The 15,823-nt window shown below is 39.9% G+C and overlaps 1 protein-coding gene and 1 long non-coding RNA gene across 4 annotated transcripts in view; one reads left to right on the forward strand and one right to left on the reverse strand.

Annotated features, from left to right (window-relative positions):
- The window catches only part of LOC147576511 (uncharacterized), a 63,418-nt gene extending 52,216 nt beyond the window's left edge, over positions 1-11,202 (forward strand). Inside the window, exon 3 of the long non-coding RNA XR_015240843.1 lies at positions 9,416-11,202. This is a non-coding gene — a long non-coding RNA (uncharacterized LOC147576511). The remainder of the gene's footprint in view (positions 1-9,415) is intronic.
- Positions 1-15,823, reverse strand: part of CSTPP1 (centriolar satellite-associated tubulin polyglutamylase complex regulator 1) — a 202,245-nt gene that overhangs the window by 102,853 nt on the left and 83,569 nt on the right. For all 3 annotated transcript variants that reach the window (XM_086677525.1, XM_086677524.1, XM_086677526.1), the window contains exon 3: positions 13,490-13,620. In XM_086677525.1, coding sequence (XP_086533651.1) covers positions 13,490-13,620 — 131 coding nt within the window. The remainder of the gene's footprint in view (positions 1-13,489; positions 13,621-15,823) is intronic.

The following is a 15,823-nucleotide window of genomic DNA, read 5'->3' on the forward strand; positions in this document are numbered from 1 at the left end:
TCTCTCTGCCCCTCCCCCTGTTTGCACACTTTCTCTCTCAAAAATAAATAAATGAACATTAAACAATCTCCATTAAAAAAAAAAAAGAAACAGAACAAATGAGCAAAGGAGAAAAAGAGAGAAGCAAACCAAGAAACAGACTCTTAACTATAGAGAACGAACAGATGGCTATCACAGGAAAGGTGGGTGGGAGGATGGGCAAAATAGGTGAAAGGGATTAAAAGTACACTTATCTTTTTTTTTTTTAAGTTTATTTATTTTGAGAGAGAGAGAGAGAGAGAGAGCACAAGTGGGGGAAGGACAGAGAGAGAGAACAAGCAGGCTCCACACTGCCAGTACAGAGCCTGACTTGGGGGTCAATCTCATCAACCACAAGATGAAAACCTGAGCCAAGACAAGAGTCAGACACTCAACCAAGTGAGTCACTCAGGCACCCCAAGAGTACACTTATCTTGCTGAGCACTAAGTAATATAAGGAACTGTTGAATCATTATACTGTACACCTGAAACTAAAATAACACTGTTTGTTAACTACATTGGAATTAAAATAATTTTTTTAAAAATGCAACCCATAAAAAAAACCCCAAATAACCAACAAGCACGTGAAAAAATGTTCAACACCATTACTCACTGGGGACATGCAAATCAAAACAATGAGATACTACTTTGTATCCATTTGGATGGCTTTTATCAGAACAACAGGAAATAGCAAGGGTTGGTGAGAATCTGGAGAAATAGTACCCCTTGTGAATTGCCTGTAAGAATGTAAAATGGTGAAGCCACTGTTGGAAACAGTCTGGCAATTCCTTAGAAGATATTAAACATAGAATTATCATATGATCCAGCAATTCTACTCCTAAGTATATGGCCAAGAACCAAAGACAGGGTATTCACACAGCTACTTGTATACCCAGGTTCACAGCAGTGTTATTCACAATAGCCAAACGGTAGAAGCAACACAAGTGTCCAGTGACAGATGAATGGATACACAAAGTATGATATATACACACAATGGGTAGAATGGGAAGAAATTCTTTTTTTTTTTTTTAATGCCTACTTATTTATTTTTGAGAGAGAAAGAGGCAGAGAGAGAGAATCCCAAGCAGGCTCTGCACGGTCAGCACTGGGCCCAACGTGGGGCTCGAACCCATGAACTGGGAGATCATGACCTGAGCTGAAATCAAGAGTCGGATGCTCAACTGAGGGAGCCACCCAGGTGCCCCAGAAAGGGAAGAAATTCTGACCCATGCTACACGGATGAGCTGTGAAAACATCATGCTTGGCTTAAGAAACTGACACAAAGGAACAAATATTGCATAATTCTACCTATATGAGGCACCTAGAATAGTCAAAGACATGGAGACAGGAAATAAAATCTGGGGCTAGAAATGGGCAGTCGTTTCTTAATGGGCAAAATATTTTAGTTTGGGAAGATGAAAAAAGAGGGAGATGGATGGTGGTGATGGTTGCACAGCAATGTGAATGTAGTTAATGCCACTGAACTGTACACTTAAAAGTGGTAAGGGGCGCCTGGGTGGCTCAGTCGGTTAAGCATCCGACTTCGGCTCAGGTCATGATCTTGCGGTCCATGAGTTCAAGCCCCGCGTCGGGCTCTGTGCTGGCAGCTCAGAGGCTGGAGCCTGCTTCCAACTCTGTGTCTCCCTCTCTCTCTGCCCCTCCCATGCTCATGCTGTCTCTATCTCTCAAGAATAAATAAACATTAAAAAAAAAATTAAAAGAAACAAAATGGTTACAATTTTGGAGCACCTGGGTGGTTCAGTCAGTTGAGCATCCGACTTCAGCTCAAGTCATGGTCTCATGGTTCGTGAGTTTGAGCCCCATATCGGGCTTGCTGCTTGTCTGCACAGAGCCCGCGTTGGGTCCTCTGTCTCCCTCTCTCTGTCCCCTCCCCCACTCATGCTCTGTCTCTCTCAAACATAAACATTTTAAAAAATGGTCAAACTGTTCAATTTTATGCTATTCATATTTTATCACCAAAGATTTCCCTATTTAAAAAGTGGTCAGAATGATAAATTTTATGTTATATATATTTGACCACAATCAAGGGATAAATACATTTTAAAACCCTTAGGCCTAGTTGCAAGACAAGACGACTGCTAAGGTCCTTTCCTGTTCGAACATCTTTTGAGACATCACGGTGACAAGGAGAAAAGAGAAACTGAATGTAGTGGAGGAATCAGCTCCTGACTCCTCATTCTGAATTAAGCGTGTAACTCTACCTTTCAAGAGGTTACAAATGGACCAAGGCATTGTAGCAATGGTAGCAAACTCAAATGCCTACAGGGGCCAGGCAGGAAACATAAGCAGATGAAGCAAGGCAGCTGGGGATGGCGGTAAATCTGAGGCCACCACATGCCCTGTCTAAAGGCAGCAGCTGCACCTCCGCCCCGGGGAAACCGCCTCCCTGTTGGAATGTGGGCGTGGTATTGGGATGATTTTCCATTCTTTTTTTTTTTTTTTTTTTTAATTTTTAATGCTTATTCGTTTTTTGAGAGAGAGAGAAAGAGCAGGGAGGGGCAGAGAGAGAGGGAGACACAGAATCCCAAGCAGGCTCCAAGCTCTGAGCTGTCGGCACAGAGCCAGACATGGGCCTCAAATCCACCAACCATGAGATCATGACCTGAGCTGAAGCCAGACACTCAACCAACTGAGCCACCCAGGCACCCCATGATTTTCCATTCTTTAAGTGAAGCTGAATTGAGATTTTTATGTTAAAGGTTGGCATCTACTTAAAAAAAATATTCTTAACAGTGCAAGCCAAAGAAAATGTCACTGCAGGCCAAAGCTTGTGTAGTCAGATGACCACTAGTTTGTGATTTCTTTCACAGCATAAATGTGACACCCAGAATACAAAACAAATGGAGGTAGTACTATTAGTTAGATCCTCACCAATGTTTAAAGTTTGCATACAGATCATGATCTAAATCTTTTAATCGTTGTTTGGAAGCACCAGAGGATACTGAATATTATTTTAATTAGGGGTCAATTGATATTGTATAGCTTTGAATGGGTCAGTTTTTCGAGGGGCACTTTGAACATGAAGTTTAGTGCCTTGCATATAGTAGGTGATCAATAAGTAGCAGCTATTATTATTTTAAATCAAGGCTCCGATACAAATTTGAAAAGAGTATAAAGTTCTTTCAAAAGCAACCCCACCCTCTAATATAAGAGATGATAATATAATCCATTCAATAATCACAGATTACATAGGGATTGGGAAGTGATGGGCCTTCGTATTAAATAACATAAAAGAAATCATTTATGTATGTTAGGTGCTAAGAATAGTTACTGGCAAAGCAAACAAGCTCCTTACCCTCATAAAGCTTACAATTTGATAAGGGAGGTGGACATTAAGTAAAGGGCCATTCAAAAAATATTTAGTCAGAAACTGTAATAAACAGTATGACTAAAAGTTACAGGATGATTTGCAAAAGAATAATGAAGGGATCTAATTCAGACCAGGAAGGGAGTAAGAGAAAAGGTCCTTTAAGGAGCTGACCTTTAAACTAAGGCTTAAAAGGATAAAGAGAGTTTAGCAACCTAAGGGTATTATGCATGGAGGGCACGGAGGGTGGGGTAGGAAAGGAGGTGGTGACAAAAGCATTCCGGGAATGCTTGTGTGACATGTGTGGTAGCCCCCAAATAATTGAAATAGAAAAAAAAAAAAAATTAAAGGAACATTAAAAAGAGGGAAAGATGAAAGCTACTAGAGGTAGAGAGGTGAAAGATTTGAGGTGACATCAAATGTCAATGTTCTCCCTGGAGAAAAGGTTTTGAAGAAGGAAGTAAAAATGGAAAAAGAAAAGAAAATCAGAATAGAGAAGAAATAAGTAAAATGGGGGATAGGAACCAGGAACTTGGGGTTGAAGAAGTTTATTGGCCACATCAGGTTTCTGGGGCAAACATGGACACGTGCAGCTCTTGGGGGAGCAGGTGCGGAGGACGGGCCAAAGGAAACCACAGGACCGAAGAGATTACATGGAAGGATTTTTGTTTGTTTGTTTAAAAAATGACTAAAGTAACAAATACTCTTTAATATTTCAAACAAGACGGCCACCCACTCCTGAAGTAAACACTGTTAATCCTCACAGAATGGTTTTTAGTAGTGAGGATGAGGATTAGTGACCAGCAAAATCAGGGTGGAAGTTTGAGGCAGTTACACAGAGAAGTCAGACCAAAAGCTTTATTTCAGCCTAAGTTGTCTGCATTTTCCCTTGAGATCACTTTGGCCACCATAACAAAGGTATTTTAGGAAAAACAGTTTTTATCATATGATTTATATAGACCAACTGTCTCTGATTCCCAGAATGTGATCTTCTTTCATGAATGCAGGGATTTTTTTTTTTTTTTTCAGATCTCTGATTATCAGACCACAAACTCCATGAGAACAGGAATTTCTGTTCCACTCACTCTGCTTTATCAGTAGCAACTAATACATAAATGTTTGTTGAATGACTGAATGTACCTAGACCCTGAAGACAAATCACAGTGAATTCAGGATAAAACATAAAAAGTGAAAGAATTAAAACAAAAACACAAACAAAAAAAGGAAAGGAAGAAAGGAAGGGAGGGAGGGAGGGATGAAATCGGCAATAATTTAGATTCTGGCATTCATTCTTTTTTTTTTTTTTTAAAGATGTTTGTTTGTTTATTCTTTTAGAAAGAGAGAGCATGCATGAGTCGGGGAGAGTGGTAGAGGAAGGGAGACAGGGTGAGGGCTGGGGGGAGAGAATATCAAGCAGACTCCATGCTCAGCGAGCACAGAACCCAATGCGGAGCTAGATTCCACGACCCTAGGATCATGACCTGAGCTGAAATCAAGAGTTGGAAGCTCAACTGACTGAGCCACCCAGGTGTCCCGATACTTTATTTTTAAGCCATCTCTACACCCAACATAGGGCTCGAACTCACAACCCCAAGATCAACAGTTGCTTCTTCTGACTAAGCCAGCCAGGTGCTCCTGGCAATCATTCTTGACTCTTCTCTCTCACACCCCACACCCAATCAGTAAGTCCTGTCAAACCAACCTTAAATAGCTCTTCATCTCCCTTCCACTTCCTGTTCTGCTATACTGGCTCCTAAATGGTCTTACTATCCCCGCCTTTCACTCTATTTTCCATGCTTTTGCCAGTCTTATATGTGAAAATACCACACAAATTGATAAGGCCATACTGACTGGCTGTGATGATGTTTCTTTCTTAGGTACTAAGCACCAGCCACAATGAATTTCTTATGCTTCCCAAAGGAAATATTTTGTTTCATGTCATCATACTTTCAGAAACCTTGTTTTTTTCTTGCTAGAATATACTCCTTATTTGCTTAACAGCTTTCTACTACTCCAAGATCCATCCCAACTATCTTTATTCCCTTATAGCCTTTCCTAACTTCTGCAGAAGAACTATTTCTGCCCTTGTACATCACTGAATCTTTTACATGGCTTTAATAATCACTTATACTCTGGGGAAATGATTTCCAGACTATTTTACTGGAATATGAGCTCCTTGAGGGCAAGTATTGTCATTGACTCAGTTGTATTTCAAGCATCTCACACACTATTTGATGGAGAACACGTTTAAAAAAAAAAAAGTACTCCTTCTAGTCAGGTTTCTGGCTTCTTCAGCATTGGTTTTTTTCACTTACTAGGTCTGTGACCTACAACAAGTTCTTTAACTTTCTAAATCTCAGTTTCATTTTCTGTGTAAAAATGAAAATAAAAGTATCTACCTAACACATAGGATTATTGTGAAGAAAAATTAGATATTGTATATATGAAGCAACTTAATAAATGTTAATTGCTATCGTTATCATTATTTTCATTTTTTTTTTTCAACGTTTTTATTTTTTGGGACACAGAGAGACAGAGCATGAATGGGGGAGGGGCAGAGAGAGAGGGAGACACAGAATCGGAAACAGGCTCCAGGCTCTGAGCCATCAGCCCAGAGCCCGACGCGGGGCTCGAACTCACGGACCGCGAGATCGTGACCTGGCTGAAGTCGGACGCTTAACCGACTGCGCCACCCAGGCGCCCCCATTATTTTCATTTTTGATGTTGTATTTTTTATGTCTAGAAAGTCCATTTGGATCTTTTTAGTATCTTCCATTTATCTCCTAATCATATGCATGTTTTCCTTTACATACTTGAACATATTTATATGATTTAAAATAACTATTTGAAGGTCTTTGATTCTGGGTCTGTGTTTCTACTGATAGATTTTTCTCCTGGTTATGGGTCATATGTTCCTATTTCTTCTAATGTCTGGTAATTTTTAATTGGATGCCAGACATTGTGAATTTTATGTTATTGAGTGCTAGATTTTACTGTGTTCCTCTAAAGAGCATTGAATTTTGGTCTGGTATACAGTTAATTTCCTTGCAGAGAGATCAGTTTAACCCCTTCTGTTTTGGGGCTGCTGAGGACTCTATCAAATGTCAATGCCCTGCGTACCTTGAGGTTTCTCCACTTTGGCCGGTAGCAGTGTGAACTATTCTTACCCCTGAGCATACTCCAGGAATTGTTTAGCCTACTGGTTTCTGGTGGTTCTTTTTCCAACCCACACATGTGCAGAGTTTGTAGCCAGAGACTCAAATACCCACTTGTAGCTCTTTGGAGCTTACTGAGCAACTCCTTCCTCTTTGGTTCTCTGCCCTGCAAATTCTGGCCACTTTGGCTTCTCCAAACCCCAATCTCTGCCTCCTCAACTGAGTAAGACTGCTGGGCTCTTTAGATCTCCTCTCCTATACTGCTGCTTGGCAACTGCTTCTCAGAGACCACAGCCCCATATTAACTGTTCAATGGCTCAAAGAGTTGTTTCAGATACATTGTCTAATTTTCTAGTTGTTTATGGCAGGGTGACAATTCCCTTAGTAAGTACTTCCTCAAGGGCAGAAGAGGAAGTGCTCCTCATTCTTTTTTTTTTTATTTTATTTTACTTTTACATTTATTTATTTTTGAGAAACAGAGTGAGACAAAGCGTGAGCGGAGAAGGGGCAGAGAGAGAAGGAGGCACAGAATCAGAAGCAGGCTCCAGGCTCTGAGCAAGAGGTCAGCACAGAGCCTGATGCGGGGCTCGAACCCACAAACTGTGAGATCATGACCTGAGCCGAAGTCGGACGCTCAAGTGACTGAGCCACCCAGGTGCCCCCTCATTCTTTTATTAAATGAAATACGCGCGCGCGCATGCACGCGCACACACACACACACACACACACACACACACACACACACTCATTTGTAAAAGCACAAAGCTCAAAATTAAATTCTAACAAACTGTAAAAATAAACCTTGGACAAAAGCTCTTTTGAGCTAATATCCCTAAGCAGAAGTGAAGATTTCCTTCAGGGAATTTTAATCTTTGCCAGACTTGAAAATTGAGATTAATTTTTCACATTGAAAGAAATACCAAAGTGAGAAGTTGAATTTTAAAGTCTTATTACATATGAATAGATCTTTTTGCTTCCAAGACTCTAAAGTTGCCTTGATAGCAAGAGGTTCACTATAATCTTCATGAGCTTATTTGAATTTCAGACACAGGAAAATTAGCATCATTCAGGACTCAGTCATGCAGAAATGACATTAGATCCCTATACTTGCTAAAAACTGGGACAAACTGTTTCTTGCCAGAAGGGATCAGGTCCTTAGTTTTCCACAGGTGGCTTCATTTTTAGATATGTTATGCTGCAACTCTGCTCTTCTTTTGCTGTTTCCCAGAAGAGCTAATTTCTTCTTGATAATGCTAAAATATGTACATGATGTTCTAAGGAAGTTATCTGCAGAAGAGCAATAGAGTAGCAGCTCTATCAAGCAGGAGCCGAGTACGTGGCATTCTAATTGAGAAAATGGGGCTTAATAAGTACTTTCTGTTGGAACTTTGCCTCTGAGTGTTTTTGCTCATTCTGGATTAAAATTGGGGACTCACACATTCCAGGACTGAAAGATGTTCTAAAGTTTCCTGGAAGAAACTGAGAATATGTTAAAAATGGTTTAACCAAAGATTTTAGGATCACCTAGATGCAAATGTTGCATTTGGTCTTTAAGAACTCAGAGGCTGTCTGATTAAGAAGAAGCATAACAATCGATATCCAGCATAAAATCTAGATCTTGTTTATGGCACAGGAAAAACAGGGAGAACTTGGAGCTGCTTCCTCTTAGCAGCTGGATGAATCACTGGCAGCTGCTATAAGAAAGGTAAAGAAACCCACATCTGCTCAGAGTCCAAATGCTATATGGATCCCTTGTGATAGTAAATACATTCTTGAAGAGGCCCCACTTCCAAATCAGGAAAAGAATTGAGGATGCCTTAAGACTGTTTTCCATACTTCTCTCCATGTGCCTATTTCACAGAAACCAGCTCTCGGTGTATGTACCATTCTGCAATATAGTGAGTATTGAGTAAATACTTGCTGACCAGCTAAGGGACTGGGAAAGGATTGGGAAAAACGGGTTCTGAGGAAATACTACAGACTTCATCTGTATACTCACAGCTCCCAAGTTTTGTTTATGTAGAGACCAATGGGTTAGTTTCTCTGAGGTAGTTCACTTAAAATCGAGTCCACTCTGATTTTTGTCCACTAGTGCATATCTTCTGTAAAGGAGATGATGCTATTTTCTCAGTACACTAAGTACTTTCTGTACAATAATGTAATTAAGATGGATAATCTTTTAAGTTACATGTCACAGAAGTCATGATTGGAGTAATAAAAATAGCAGAAATAGCATATTAGCATATTTGTAAATCTGGGTTCTATTTCCAACTTTCTTACTTACTTACTCTGCAATCCTTCTGCAAGTTACACAATTTACTTATAAAATGGGCACAATAATACCTACCTTACTTATTTCTTAGGACAGTAGAAATGAGCTAATAAGATACCAGGTAGACAGTTTTAGGAAAAAAAAGGCTTGGATCTTTGGTTAGGTTTATTCCTAGGTATTTTACGCTTGTTGGTGCAATTGTGCATGGGATCAGTTTCTTTTTTTTTTTTTTTAAATATATGAAATTTATTGTCAAATTGGTTTCCATACAACACCCAGTGCTCATCCCAACAGGTGCCCTCCTCAATACCCATCACCCACCCTCCCCTCCCTCCCACCCCCCATCAGCCCTCAGTTTGTTCTCAGTTCTTAAGAGTCTCTTATGCTTTGGCTCTCTCCCACTCTAACCTCTTTTTTGTTTCTTTATTTGTCTTTCTGTTGCTTCATTATTAGTGTATAAGAATGCAACTGATTTCTGTACATTAATTTTGTATCCTGTGACTTTGCTGAATTCATGTATCAGTTCTAACAGACTTCTGGTGGAGTCTATCGGGTTTTCCATGTATAATATTATGTCATCTGCAAAAGTGAAAGCTTGACTTCATCTTTGCCAATTTTGATGCCTTTGATTTCCTTTTGTAGTCTGACTGCTGATGCTAGAACTTCCAACACTATGTTAAACAACAGCGGTGAGAGTGGACATCCCTGTCGTGTTCCTGATCTCAGGGGAAAAGCTCTCAGTTTTTCCCCATTGAGGATGATATTAGCTGTGGGCTTTTCACAAATGGCTTTTATGATGCACCAAGAATCATAAAATACCTAGGAATAAACCTAACCAAAGATGTAAAAGATCTGTATGCTGAAAACTATAGAAAGCTTATGAAGAAAATTGAAGAAGATACAAAGAAATGGAAAAACATTCCATGCTCATGGATTGGAAGAATAAATATTGCTAAAATGTCAATACTACCCAAAGCTATCTACACATTCAATGCAATCCCAATCAAAATGGTACCAGCATTCTTCTGGAAGCTAGAACAAGCAATCCTAAAATTTGTATGGAATCACAAAAGACCCTGAATAGCCAAGTAATATTGAAGAAGAAGACCAAAGTGGGAGGCATCACAATCCCAGACTTTAGATTCTACTACAAAGCTGTAATCAAGACAGCATGGTATTGGCACAAAAACAGACACATAGACCAATGGAATAGAATAGAGACTCCAGAATTGGACTCACAAAAGTATGGCCAACTAATCTTTGACAAAGCAGGAAAGAATATCCAATGGAAAAAAGACAGTCTCTTTAACCAATGGTGCTGGGAGAACTGGACAGCAACATGCAGAAGAATGAAACTAGACCACTTTTTTACACCATACACAAAAATAAACTCAAAATGGATAAAGGACCTGAATGTGAGACAGGAAACCATCAAAACCCTGGAGGAGAAAGCAGGAAAAAACCTCTCTGACCTCAGCTGCAGCAATTTCTTACTTGACACATCTCCAAAGGAAAGGAAATTAAAAGCAAAAATGAACTATTGGGACCTCATGAAGATAAAAAGCTTCTGCACTGCAAAGGAAACAATCAACAAAACTAAAAGGCAACCGACGGAACGGGAAAAGATATTTGCAAATGACATATTGGACAAAAGGCTAGTATCCAAAATCTATAAAGAACTCACCAAACTCCACACCTGAAAAACAAATAATCCAGTGAAGAAATGGGCAGAAGACATGAATAGACACTTCTCTAAAGAAGACATCCAGATGGCCATCAGGCACATGAAAAGATACTCAATGTCACTCTTCATCAGGGAAATACAAATCAAAACCACACTGAGATATCACCTCATGCCAGTCAGAATGGCTAAAATGAACAAATCAGGAGACTATAGATGCTGGAGAGGATGTGGAGAAATGGGAACCCTCTTGCACTGTTGGTGGGAATGCAAACTGGTGCAGCCACTCTGGAAAACAGTGTGGAGATTCCTCAAAAAATTAAAAATAGATCTACCCTATGACCCAGCAATAGCACTGCTGGGGATTTACCCAAGGGATGCAGGAGTGCTGATGCACAGGGGCACTTGTACCCCAGTGTTTATAGCAGCACTTTCAACAATAGCCAAATTATTGAAAGAGCCTAAATGTCCATCAACTGATGACTGGATAAAAAAATTGTGGTTTATATATACAATGGAATACTACTTGGCAATGAGAAAGAATGAAATATTGCCTTTTGTAGCAATGTGGATGGAACTGGAGAGTGTTATGCTAAGTGAAATAAGTCATACAGAGAAAGACAGATACCATATGTTTTTACTCTTATGTGGATCCTGAGAAACTTACCAGAAGACCATGGGGGAGGGGAAGGGAAAAAAAAAAAGAGAGGGAGGGAGCCAAACCATAAGAGGCTCTAAAAAACTGAGAATAAACCGAGGGTTGATGAGGGGTGGGAGGGAGGGGAAAGTGGGTGATGGGCATTGAAGAGGGCACCTGTTGGGATGAGCACTGGGTGTTGTATAGAAGCCAATTTGACAATAAATTTCATGTTGAAAAAAAAAGAAATAAAAGGCTCAGTAGCTATATATAAAGTAGCAGTAGCATCATGAGAGCCGGGTGGAGGATGTTGTCAACTCAATGAGATCAGGGCGTGTACCTGTTCACTTACTATACCCCAGCACCAAGCATGTGGTAAGTCTACCAGAAATATCTGTTAAGTAAATGAGGAAATAGTTTAGGCCTTTCTCTACTCTCAGGTAGGATCACTACAGAAACTGCTTTATTTAATAGTTATTTCAATCAGTGTTGTTTTTTTTCTTAATTTTCCTTGGAATATAATCATAGATGCCAAACCAAAAGTATGCAAATATAAAAATTACTTGTATTTTCTAGTGCATTTAGCTCTTGTCTCAAAGATTATAAGGTGAAATGAAAATCTGGTATTAGTAAACTTTATTCTACTTCCCCAAATCTGTATTTCTAGAAACTAATTTGTATTACCTGCTGCTTCATGGAGTGTTTTCACTGCGTCCCTAGAAATTTCAACTTTTCAAAAACTTAACATGCCATTTCATTCACATTAGTCAAAGGGAGGAAGCAACCCAAGTGTCTGTTGATAGATGAATGGATAAACAAAACGTGGATACATACAATGGAGTGTTCTTCAGGCTTAAAAAGGAAGGCAATTCTGACACATGTCACAACATGTATGAACTCTGAGGACATTGTGTTAAATGAAGTCAGTCATTCACAAAAAGGGAAGTATTACATGATTCCACTAACACGAGGTACCTAGTGTAGTCCAATTCAGAGACAGAAAGTAGAACAGGGCTTGCCAGAGGCTGGGGGCAGGGGAGGAAATGGAGAGTGCTTAATGGGGAAGGTGAAGAAGTTCTGGAGATGGATGGGAGTAATGATTTCGGCACAGTGTGAGTGTACAATTACCTGGAAATTTATCAGGGCTCTTCTCACTCACCTTATGTGCCAAAACCAATCGCCAAATCCTTTGGATTTGATCTCTGAAAGTGCCCCTTCCGTGGATGCTGCCTTAGTTTTGGCTCTTGTCATTTCTCACAACTGCAAGTCTCCTAACCACGCTCGCTGCCTCCAAACTCACCCTCTAAGCCATTTCGATAGGAAATGGCCTTTCAAATGATCTTTCTAGAATTCAGATATCATCACACCACTCTTCTGAATAAAATCCTTTAACCTACAGCTAAAATTCAACTTCTATTTTTACGGCAAAAATGGTCTTTCAGGACCTGACTATTCCATTCCTTCACAGGCTCATCTCCCCTAATGCCCTTCACAAACTCTAGCCATTCTGATCTTCTCAGGTTCTTTTATGCCTCTACATCACAGCACATGCTCTACTAGAATGTCTTCTCTCCTTTATCCATATGGATAACTCTTACTCTTCCTTCCCAAATTAGACCAAACAACCAGTTCTCAGGAGAACCTCCTCTAATCTACTTGCTCCCCTTTCTCTAACCATAGGGTTCCCTCACCCCCACTCAGCAGTTTCCTTCTTTGTATTCGCACCATTTCTTCAATCTACTGCATGGTATTTTATTTTATTTTTTAAAAATTTTTTTTTCAACGTTTATTTATTTTTGGGACAGAGAGAGACAGAGCATGAACGGGGGAGGGGCAGAGAGAGAGGGAGACACAGAATCGGAAACAGGCTCCAGGCTCTGAGCCATCAGCCCAGAGCCTGACGCGGGGCTCGAACCCACGGACCGCGAGATCGTGACCTGGCTGAAGTCGGACGCTTAACCGACTGCGCCACCCAGGTGCCCCCTGCATGGCATTTTAATATTTACCAAGAGCAAAGGCTCTGGAGCCAGATTGCCTAGGTAGGGATCCCACCCCAGCATTTGGGGTACAACCCTGTCAAGTTACTTAACCCCTCTGAGCCCTGGTTTCACTAGTTATAACGCGGATGATCATATCTACCATGGAGAGCTGTTGTGAAGAATGAATGAATGACCATACATAAAGTGCTAAGAACTCCACTTGGCTCCTAATAGGTAGCCTTGTGATGACGATGGTACTAGTAATGGTAGTAGTGTCTGTGACACAGACAGATAGCTCCTCAAAAGTAAGGTGTTCCTAGAGCCTCAAATACCAGTCACTCAAATAGTATTTATGGGAACAAAAGAGAGACAGAAGTTTAGAAGAAAGGAAGGCAAGAAAAGAATTTGGGAAGACTTACCGCCATTTTTGCCCACAGTTCGGAAGCATCTCCAGAAGGCCCGTAAGAATGATGCCCTGTTGTGAGGGGTTGCTTGGATGAAGCTGAATTCCCGAAAGAGAATGTGAGTTCCCTGACACACACTGTTAAAACTGCAAAGAGAAAAATCAAGGAATCATTAGATGGATAGTTTTTGGAAGGCTGGAATCAGAGTGAAAACTCAAGACCAGACAGAACCACTGCCCAAAAGGCGGAAAATCTATTCTCTCCAACAAAGTCTGAACTACAGATTAGATGAAGTCTTTCAATGAGGAAATCTCTTCATGTAACCACATCCTTCTGAAAACTCTTGGAGTCCAATTCCTCTGTGTGCTTCCCACCTCCGACATATATGTACTGAGGGACTTTTCATCAGTCACTGGAACACTTCAGATAGAGGGAAATGTTTCATTCTTTAACTGGATGACATTGGCACTTGTATTTTTGGGGAGAATACTTCTCCTGCCACATTTGGAATTATATTTCCTTAAAGATATTGTTTCTGTACTGTCTCTGATCTACATCAGCTGCCATGAGAACAAAATGGCTCATAGGGACATAACTGGATTGTCTGTTCCAGTTTGGGGGTGATGTATACCTCTCTGACTTTCCTTTGGCAAGTCAATGTGCCAAAGGAAATGAAAGGTTGCAAACAGAACACTAAAGGCAAATAAGAACAAGGGTAAAAAGTGGCCCCTGAATGACAGTATGAAGCAAAGCCCCAGAGCCCAAGTGAGTCATTGTTTAAGCTGGGCCGGGGAAGGGGAAAAAAACATACTCCATTGCTTTTGGGTTCTTCTGCCAGAGAAAGAAAGGCTGTAGAGCCTGGCGTAATCTAAAAATGGAAATTCCACCAAAGAATAGGCAATTATCCAGTAATCATCACAACCAAAGGCAGACTTCAGGTTCCAGAAAACTCCTAAATTCCCTGACAAGTATATCAGGAGTGGAAAATGTGTTAATCTTTGTAGAGAAACAGGCATTAAACTAAAGATGGCAAAGCAATGGAGAGACAGTGGAAATTCCAAATGCCACTTTTCACTTGCTGACCATTTAAAGGGGGGGGGGGGGCGCGGGGAGGGCGCAGGAGGGAAGGATCTGAATCTCTGAACCAAACAAGAAAAAATTTCAGGAGCCATCTGTTCCATTTTCCTTTTTCCTGACCAAGTTCTGAGGGGAACATCTAACCTGTCTTTAATATAGAGTGTGTTATCACTTAAGATAAAATTAGCTTCTTCCTGTTAATATTAATAACACTATGAAAAATCAAATTACCTACTCTTCTCCCCGTGGAAAACTAGCATAGAAATCTACTTCTGAGACACTATGAGGAAGTATGAGGAAAACATCTGGTGAAGGATTAGGTTAGAGGAGCAATTTTTAAAAAGCAATGAAAGTGTTAACCTAACCATGCAGTTTGCAATGCTATTGTCTTGAGCAAAGGAAAATGAAAAATAAAGCAAATGAGCTGTTACAGGTAAATGGGGTAGGTCACATTTCTAGCAAATGACGTCTAAAATGATAACAATCTAGTCTAAATTTATGAAGCTATCGAGAAAAGAATTAGTCCCAAAGTATGCTTCATACCCCCCATGGGAAAAAAGCTGGTGTCTAGGTCATAGTCTAGGCTGTAAAGAAACTAATACTAGTGAAATTATATCCTTAGTGTAGCTTTTTTAAAATATCTTTTTTTAAAACTAGGGAATAATTTATGCATTGAAGACTCTGGCTGAGACTCATTGTACAGATAAGAATTTACATAAGAAGTTATAAAATAGGAATTTTAAAAAACAAACTGATAGGCCAAGGACATATAATACTGAATACAGTAAAAAGATTTATAATTGTATTTACATTACTGCCTTTAGATAATCCCTACCAATAAAATTCAGCTGGTCAGTATGGAGATCACAATCACTTTACTTAAAGAGTCAATAGACAATCTTAATATAATCAGTGGAAATTATTTTACATAAGATGGCTATAACAAAAAAGCAGAAAATACAATATATTGCTCGAGGCTTTACTGTTTCTCTTCAACCTGAAATATCTTTTCCCTATCTCCATCTGTTAAAATTTCTACCCAGTTTTTCAGGACCATCTCAAATGCCACATTTTGCAAGAAGATTCTTCCCCGATTCTACACTCATGCGCAATTCCCACCACGACTTACTTCTAACTACTGCTACTCACAATCTGCTGCCTTTTTATTTTTTTTTTTTATTTTTTTATTTTCAACGTTTATTTATTTTTGGGACAGAGAGAGACAGAGCATGAACGGGGGAGGGGCAGAGAGAGAGGGAGACACAGAATCGG

The sequence above is a fragment of the Puma concolor genome, chromosome D1, assembly GCF_028749965.1.
Source record: "Puma concolor isolate L17-30 chromosome D1, mPumCon1.1.hap2, whole genome shotgun sequence".
NCBI lineage: Eukaryota > Metazoa > Chordata > Mammalia > Carnivora > Felidae > Puma > Puma concolor.